Raw genomic sequence first — 8,765 nt, 5'->3', positions numbered from 1 at the left:
AACGCGGAGCCGCCTCTGGTGGTGACGGGCCCAAGCGCCGGCGGCGTGGGGGGGTCCGAGTGACTCCCGGCTGCCGGCGTCGGCGGCCAGCTTGTGGGTGGCGCTGTGCCGGAGCGGCCTGCCGCATTGCCCACGTCCGCGCCATCCATGCGATGGGTGGTATCCCACCCGGGCCTCGCTGTGCCCGCTGGTGTGGGGGGGCTGAGCCAGCCCGAAGGGGATGCACCGCGTGGTGACCGGCACGGTGGGCGTGGCTGCGGGGCGGGTCGGGGGCTCGAGTCGAGTGTCGTTGAGGGGCGCGTGTGCTGCATGGCAGCGAATGGGTGCGTTGCCGAAAGAACTGGACACATAGCGATGCGATCGTGCGAGGCTGCGTGTGTCAGTGTGTTGGACTTCGCGTGCACTTGGCACAGGTTCACGCATGGGCCGACCCACAGGCACACTTGTATTCTCTCCCTCCTCTCACTCTCCCTCTCCCTCTCTCGCTGTTATTTTTGCTCTTCATCGTCCCCCAGCTCAGCACCACTTCCTTCACCCCTGTGCGGGACTTCGCTTCCCCCATACACGCCAGGACGTTACAGCGGCGCACGTGTACGTACGGGGCGGGCCTCTCTCTACCCCCTCCCCCCCTGCGAACCCCCTGAGAGTGCCCATCATCCTGTTGGAGTAAGAGAAGAGCCTCTCGCACCTCTTTGTGTGTTCTTGGGTGGTAGCGTTTTCTCGTTTGGAGTTTTCCCTGACTGTGGGGTAAGTACACCTCTCCCCACCATGAATGTGTACTCGGCGACTGCGGTGAGGAAGGTGCCGCCGCATCTCTCCACAGGGCCGGTGGTCACGAGCTCCCTGCGCGAGCGCGTGTGGCCCACGCTCCTCCGCGTTGGGAATGCGGCGCTAGCGCCCTTGCTGAGTCGTGTGTCTGACGCCATGGAGGACGCCTCGCCGTCGTCGGCTGGGCAGACGGTGTCATCCATCATCGAATTAACAGACTCAGAGCTGACCACTGATGCATCGCTGAGCAAGAGGTGCGTGCGCAGGGATCGCCACTTCTCGCGCTGTGCTGTTGGCTCTTCGGTGGCGGACGCTCCTGCGCGGCAGCCGATGATTCGCGGAGCGATGCCCTGGCACCGCCTGGCTACACTGCTGCGCATTGCGTTTGCCTCCTTCCTCGTGCTGACGTTGTCGCTCACGTACCTTTACTTCTCGCCTTCCCACGAAGTGCAGTGGAAGGGGCCCACCACACCCGCTCTCGCGGTGGTGTCTTCTGTCGTTGGGGATGAGTCCAACACCTACTCAGTGTCCGCCCCCTGGGCAGTGCTGGTGCAGCACGAGGATGCAATGACGCGCTTGAGCTTGACGGAGCGGTCGGGATGCGACAACCTGGCGCTGGACTGTGAAACACACCGTGTGAGTCCAAGCCTTCTGCCCTCCTGGACTCTTCACCTTGTGGAGCCGAGCTGTGTCGACTGCACCGACACGGCAACGTACGCGACGGCCATCGCCGCAACTCGTGACCTCGTGCCGCAGCGCCACGGGGTGTTTGCGACGCCGGCTGCCCCTCTTGGTCGTGTTGGGCCGATTCTCTTCGCCATGCTGAGCGTCACGGACGAAATCTCTGCCCCTGACGAGATACCGCGCTGGCTGTGGCTGAACCACACCTACCGCTGTGTGCCTGCCGTATCAGGGGAGCTGCAGCAGGTGAGCGGGGCGAACCACCACACTGGTTGCCCAGCTCGTCATCCACCTTACCTGGCTGTCATGGGCATCCCCTCCACCGATAACGTTATGCGGCTGCAGCTGCGGGAGGCGCAGCGGCGGACATGGCTGACATACTTAGAGGTGGCCCGAAACGAGAACGGCTTCCAAGGGGCCCTGCTGCAGCTCTACTTGTTTGCTGCATCGGAGAGGGCAACGACACCAAACGTGTCCACGGCGGCGAAGGATACAGCGACGGCGGCGGCCCAGGCGTACGCAAATGCATCCTCTGTAGCGCCCACCGTGAAGGAGTACGAGCTTGCCTCCAAGGCGCAAGAGAGTATCGCTGGCGGCGGTGCTGGTGTCACCTACCGGCAGCGACGAATGGCATTGCGCTCTGGGTGGACTTCCAGCAAGCAGTCGGATGAGAGTCCGTGCGGCCACATAGAAAGTGTCATCTCCGACGGAACGGCAGAGAGGTCTGCACTGTCGTACCTGAGCGGGGCCCTGTCGCTCCCCGTGACGCCGGCGTTCGTGGCCGGCTCCCGGTTTATCTGCCACGCGTCGTCTGCGCTGTGGCAGGAGGCGCTGACGCACCGCAACGTCCTGTGGATCGACATGATGACGGACCGGCGGCCAACGACCAACAAGAAGCTTGGCGAGGCAAAGAACTGGGGCCTGCCGGTGGAGGTTGGGATGAGCCAGAAGCTGATCCTGTGGCTGGCGTACGCGTACCACGCCTTCAAGGATGTCCCTTTCATCATCAAGGGCGACGACGACGCGTACGTGAAGGTGCCGCAGTTCCTGAGCGATGTGCGGTTTATTACAGGCGGCGAAGGTATTAGGCAGTCGCCACCGTCACCGATGACCACATCCCCGCTGTCGGCGGCGCCAGTGCTGCCTACTCCTGAAGGAAGCGCTACTTCAGCTTTGGGCGCAGCCAGCCTTTCATCTGTGCTGCCACCCTCGTCGTCGTCCATCGCTGCGAATTCAACTCATGCGGAGTTGGCTGGACGTATCGCAACTTACCTGCTGCTCGGTGCAGGCACGCGTGCGGAGGCGAAGGGGTCTCAGAGCGGACTATTACACACCTCTGCTAGCAAACCTCCGCGCTGCGTGTACTGGGGCAGCACTCGCCACGTCTCCCAGACGCGGTTTAACGCCGGCATGCTTTTCATGGCGCACCGTCAAGTGGTGCAGGCGGTGCTAGAGCTCCCCGAGTCTCCGTCAATCGCGCATCTCGATGGCATCAAGCACCGGGAGTTTGACGTGATTCGCATGACCCTGCGCGACTTTGATGCGCGGTTTGCTAAGGAGTACTACGCCTCTCATTTCACGACTGAGGACATTCTATTTGGGTTTCTCATTCGACACCGCCAACCTCGCGTCCAGCAACTGTGCCCGGACAAGAAGCTGTATTACGTCAAGGAGAGCTTACATCGGTTTCACGATTTACGTGTTGGTCGTGCGCAGCCTGTCTCGTGGTCGACCGTCGTGGCCCACCGCACGAGGCCGGCGGACTTGCACTACCTTCACTACTTCTTCCGCATAGAACACACCGCCGACGCAATGCACGCCATAAATGCATCGGCGGCGATGCTGCAGAGGGCGACAACGTGGGCCCAGGCGCAGAAGTCGCTGCACCCCAGCAACGTGACCGACTGGAATGACTTGCCCGACACAAAGTGGGCGACCCCGCCTTCCTCGAAGCCACCGCTTGTCGTGGCATCCGGGGATGGAGTGGGGGTGTACAGCCACAAGTACCTGACGTACAGGGCACCGGGAGCGGAGGTCTATCAGGGATTCCAATCACGTCCGTAACTCAGTTCTTTTTGCATATTTCCTCATCGTTGAGAGAGGGCCGTAGGAGGCGGCTGATGCGCTCATTTTTGGCCTCTACCTTCCCTTCCCCTCCCCTCTACCCACTTCCGCGTCGGAGAGCTTCGCTGGCGGTGTGTGGAGGGCTGTGCGCGTCCTGTGCGTCAGTGTGAATCTGCACAACTTGTGTGCCTTTTTAAAAGTATGTTAAAAATATTTTCCTCTAATTTTTTTCTTCTCCCTCCCCCCCTCCGCTCCGCTCGCTTTCGTTTCTGCGCACTGTCGATCCTCTCGCTCCTTCACCCGCCAGCGTCGTTGACTACGCGTGGCAATCTCGAAAAAGGGCGGGGTCGGCGGGCGAGTGCGTGTGCGCAGGTGCGGATCGTAGCGGCCGTGTGGGTGGGTCCACCTCTCGATGGACCTGGCAGAGCGGCCGCCTTGCATTGTTCCCCCCTCCTTCTCACCCCCGCATGGAGACCGGAGGACAGCATGAATGCGAACGGCTCTCTCGCACTTCTCTCCATGCCCCCCTTCTCTCCGTCCCCCGCCGGTAGGCAGGAGGGCACGAGCCCCCTGCTGGAGGGGTCGGGTGCACCCCAGTCCATCATGCCACGTCCCGTTTGACCCCACAGCATCCCAGCCACTCTCCCACGCGCTGGCGGAGCTATGCCAGACATGAATGCTCCTGCATGCGACTCTGTGGGCCACACGCTGCAGAGGGGCCCCCCATACCCGTCGAGCCCCGATGGGCTGACGCTGGAAAAGGGGCTGTGCATGGGCCTTTCCCGGGTGGCCGAGCCTTGCGTTCGCGAGGCCCAACCGCGATCGCCCCGGCCACCGATCGTGCCCCGTGGCCTTGCAAGACTGGGGAAAGGACGGACGTCCAACACGCGTGGAGGTACTGACCGCGGACGATGCAGCCCTGGCGCTGGCGAGGGCGAAGGTGTCCGATGAGCACATCCGGCGCCCCGAGTCCTGCCGATTCCGACCCAGCGATGCTGGCGGTTTCTCCAAGGGGCAGCGCGGCTGCTCTCCAATGGGTGGCAGTCATTCGCAGCGTGGCGCACTGCTGCCCGCGAGTGCCCCGGGCGAGCTGGGCGAATGGCCTGCGTGGACCCCGCCCAGTACACACCGCGGGGCACATCACGCCGATGGCGTCGACCGGCGCGGCGTGTGAGCACTACACCGACGCGCCGTTGGGCCGATGGGGTGCCGCGTGCGTGAACCGGGCGGCCGAGCAAGCCGCCGCTACGGGCACGCGTTGGGGACGGCACGGATGCAGCCGCGCACCGAGTGGTGCGCTGCTGCATTGGGGGCCTTTTCGTTTGTGTCTGCGGGGGCTGCGGTCCCCATTCACTCGGATAGCACTTCTGCTTCCCGCCAGAGCTGCCCACCCAGTCAGTGCAGTTTGCATGTTGCTTCATGGATCGCCTATCGTGCGTGACCCACGGGCCTGCCTCATGAAATCTGGCGAAGGCTCTACAGACCGGCCGGGCTGTGGTCCCGTGAGCCCGGCGCGAAGGGGCGCAGCTGGGCGACACGGGGGGCGTGAGACAGTGCGCGGGAGGGGCAGGGTGGCACCGCACTCTCCCCCCTTCGCTAGCCCCACCACAGGGTGTGTGCGTATCGCTGCTCATGCATAGCAGCTGCTCTCTACTCCTGCTGGCCTGGCCTCGGTGTGAGCGTCACGCACGCACACACCGCCCAGGAGGCGGAGCGATCGAGCCGACAATGCAGAGTCGCTCACGGCCTCGAAGTCTCTCTCTCTCGCTCTCTCCCCTCCCCCTCTCTTGCAGGCCGACGAAGGAAAGCGAGTGTGCTTGCGCATTTCCCCCTTCCCTGCGTTTCTTCTCCCTTTACTTGCAGTCCGCTACTGCGCTCTGTTCAGGCGGAATACGCACGCTGGCGCTCACCTTCCTGCGGACTCTCGTGTGAACATCGCGGTGGCGTACTGGGGAGAGCGCCGCATCACTGTGGGCACCCCCTCTCTCTCGCTTCTCTTTCGTTTTTCTGTTTACTTGCATCCCTGCCCCGCGCTCGGCTTACCGGCGACGCGGGCTCGCCTAGGCCGCCTATATCCCCGGCCGCGTCGGAGCTCGCGCCTCCTATACAGCGAGGCAGCCCTGCGCGCCCCTACCCCCGCGGGTTTGCCTCCCCTAAACGCCAAAGATGTCGTGGATGAGCAGCGAGATGGGCACCCCCGGCGGATCACCAACGTCTGCGATGCCGTTCTCCGGCCCCCCTCTGTCCTGCGTGACCAGCTTGCCGCGGCGATGCACCGGCTTCTTTAGATACTCCGCGACTCCCAACTGTACAGCACCGCGATCACCGAAGCTCAAGAGCGGGGATGCCGGCGGGTCGCGTCCTCCTCCGCAACTTTGGCGTCTTGTTGGGCGCGTTAGGCTCGGCGCGGCGCGGCTTTGGGGGCGGCTCCTGGGCATGCGCGAGCGGCCTATGCACCTGTTCATGTGCGTTGCTCTGTGTGTCAGTTTTGTGGTGGTGATGTGGTGGCTGCTCATGTGGTGCAGGCGCCGTCACCCCCTGTCGGAGGAACAGCTGGCGCGCCTTCTGGGACCGCTCTCCAAGCCGTGGTCTGTGCTGGTGCAGCACGAAGGCGCCGCGGACCGCCTGAGCAAGGTGATACTGGTGGAGGAATGGCTTGCGCGGTGTTCTAGCAGAGGCACCCCGGTGACTGAGTGCAAGGAGCCGCTGCTGCTCTCGCCGCACATGCTCCCGTCGTGGACTCTGCACGTCGTGGAGGAGGACTGCGCGGACTGCACGGACCAGCAGACTTACGCCAGCGCTGTCGAAGGCGTAGTGCTGCAGGCGCGCCACGCCGTGTTCGCGACGTCGGCTGCCCCGCTGGGCCGTGTCGGGCCGATGCTGCTGGCGATGGCGAGCGTGACGGACGACGTGGATGTGCGCGCGGAGCTGCCACAGTGGGAGTGGCTGCGGCACGTGCACGGCAGCGGCTTTCCGGCGGTGGGTGGCGCGGCTGGGGGGTCTGCGCCGCCGCGCGCACCGTATCTGGCGGTGATGGGCATCCCGTCGACGGATCAGCGCCCGCGCGCCGCCCTGCGTGAGGCGCAGCGCAAGACGTGGCTCGCGTACCAGGAGGTGGCGCGCCGCGACAACCACTTTACTGGCGCGCTGCTGGCGCTCTACGTCTTCGCCGCGGCGGAGCCGATGGTGCCTGTGGATCTGGCCTCCGATGAGCAGACGCGTTCAGCGACCATGAAAGGATACGCACAGGACAACGCCTCCACACCTTTCCACCACACGACTGCGCTGCTGCCAAGCTTAAGAGAGTATGATGCGGCCTCATGCGTCCTTGCGACAGGCAACACCACTGGTGACTGCGCCGCTGAGGACTTCGCGCCCCGCCGAGTGGTCCTTCGCCGTGGTTGGCAGTCTGCGGGTATTCCGAGCCCACCCTGCGATCGAGTCCTCAGAACATCTGGCAGCAGCGAGGGAGCTCCAACGTCTGCGCTGTCGTACCTGAGCGGGGCCCTGTCGCTCCCCGTGACGCCGGCGTTCACGTCGCTGGCGGAGTACATCTGCCACGCGTCGTCTGCGCTGTGGCAGGAGGCGCTGACGCACCGCAACGTCCTGTGGATCGACATGATGACGGACCGGCGGCCAACGACCAAGAAGAAGCTCGGCGAGACAACGAAGTGGGGCCTGCCGGTGGAGGTTGGGATGAGCCAGAAGCTGATCCTGTGGCTGGCGTACGCGTACCACGCCTTCAAGGATGTCCCTTTCATCATCAAGGGCGACGACGACGCGTACATGAAGGTGCCGCAGTTCCTGAGCGATGTGCGGTACGTGATGGGCGGCATGCAGGCCCGGCCACCGCCTCCGCCTGCCGATGCCGCCAACCGCAGCACGTACGCGCCGGACATGGGCAGGGCAGAGTGCATGTACTGGGGCAGCATGCATGCGTTTTGGAATGCCCAGTTTAACACTGGCATGACCTTTATGCTGCACCGTCTGCTCGCTCGAGTCGTGCTGGAGCCTCATCCGAACGGGGAGCCTAACGTCGCAGTGCTGCTGGCCGCGGCAGACTTCGACCCTTCATTGTCGCGGGCTTACCACACGTTGGTTTATCACCAGGAGGACATTCTGCTTGGGCTGCTCATCCGAAATGCGCTCCGACGCGCACGCGACATCTGCCCGAACAATCGTGTCTGGTTCATCAAGGAGGGCTTAGCTCGTTTCCATGACATGTACCGCGGCGACTACCACGACGTGACGTGGTCGACGGTCGTGGCGCACCGCTGCACCCCCGCTAATAATTACTACCTTCACCACTTCTTCCAGAGGGAGCACTATGCCACGTTGGCCAGCTCGGGCGGGAAACGCCGCGCTGAGAGAGCCGCTGTGGCGCAGGCGGCGGCGTGGGTGGCGGAGCACCGGCGTGCCATGGGGTCCGAGGTGGTGGGCTGGGACGCCATGCCGGCTGTGCAGTGGGTCCGCGATGTGAAGCGGACGCCTGCGTACGACATGGCGGAGGCGGATGGGGTGCCGGTGTACCGCATCGAGTACAAGTACTGGGCACACCAGTTCACGGCTGTCGATGATGGGCTCTACTCTTTACCGCAGAACTGAGTGCCACTAGAGGCGATGCGCGTTTGCCGGGGGTTTATGTGCTCGGTCCGCTGAGGCGCCACTCTGCTCGCCTTAGCCGGCCGCTCGCCGCATCCCTTGCGGCCGGTCTTTTCGGTTTGCCGCTGTGACTTCCAACGCGCACGGGCCGCTCAGACCCGTTGCACGCACGGCTCGTGTTGGTGACGCCTCCTTCCTCTCCTTTCCCTCGCCGTGTGTGTGGTGTGGTGCCACTGTTCATCATCACCCTGGCCCTTGCACCCCACGGGAATCAAATCGTGCCGGGGTCATGCTAGTGCCCCTCTGACCTCGACTAGATGCCCGGGCCTGTCCTCCCGGCAGGGGGGCACTGCCACAAGCCTTCCAGGTTTGCTTATCCTCTCCATCGAAACAAGAGGTCCTGCAAAGGCAAAGTGGCGAGCGTGCCAGCCAAAATTGGCACACTGTCTTCTTCCACATATGAGCGTGTACTGGAGAGAAAGATGACTGGGGGCCAACAACGAAAGGTGTTAACACGTGCGTGGGAAGAAAAAGGGACGTGTGAGCCTCACTTAGAGCGACCCCTCTCCCTTCCCTCCTCTACTCGTTCTCTTCCCCTTCCTTTGCCCTGGCAGCGGGACTTACCGACCACCGGTGTGCGGGAGTATCAC

General features: G+C 63.8%; 2 protein-coding genes across 2 annotated transcripts; both read left to right on the top strand.

Moving 5' to 3' along the window:
* Positions 1-309: 309 nt before the first annotated feature.
* Positions 310-3,513, top strand: SCGR2 (phosphoglycan beta 1,3 galactosyltransferase; the record flags this gene model as incomplete). The annotated part of the gene is made up of 1 exon (XM_001561487.2): positions 310-3,513. One exon carries the CDS (start codon positions 310-312, stop codon positions 3,511-3,513), a length of 3,204 nt encoding a protein of 1,067 aa, XP_001561537.2.
* A 2,436-nt stretch (positions 3,514-5,949) lies between these two features.
* SCGR3 (phosphoglycan beta 1,3 galactosyltransferase) lies at positions 5,950-8,118 on the top strand (the record flags this gene model as incomplete). The annotated part of the gene is made up of 1 exon (XM_001561486.1): positions 5,950-8,118. The coding sequence occupies one exon, from the start codon at positions 5,950-5,952 to the stop codon at positions 8,116-8,118; it is 2,169 nt and encodes a 722-aa protein (XP_001561536.1).
* Between the last annotated feature and the right edge of the window lie 647 nt (positions 8,119-8,765).

Source organism: Leishmania braziliensis, chromosome 2 (assembly GCF_000002845.2).
Source record: "Leishmania braziliensis MHOM/BR/75/M2904 complete genome, chromosome 2".
Lineage (NCBI taxonomy): Eukaryota > Euglenozoa > Kinetoplastea > Trypanosomatida > Trypanosomatidae > Leishmania > Leishmania braziliensis.
This window is presented reverse-complemented; position numbering and strand designations above follow the sequence as displayed.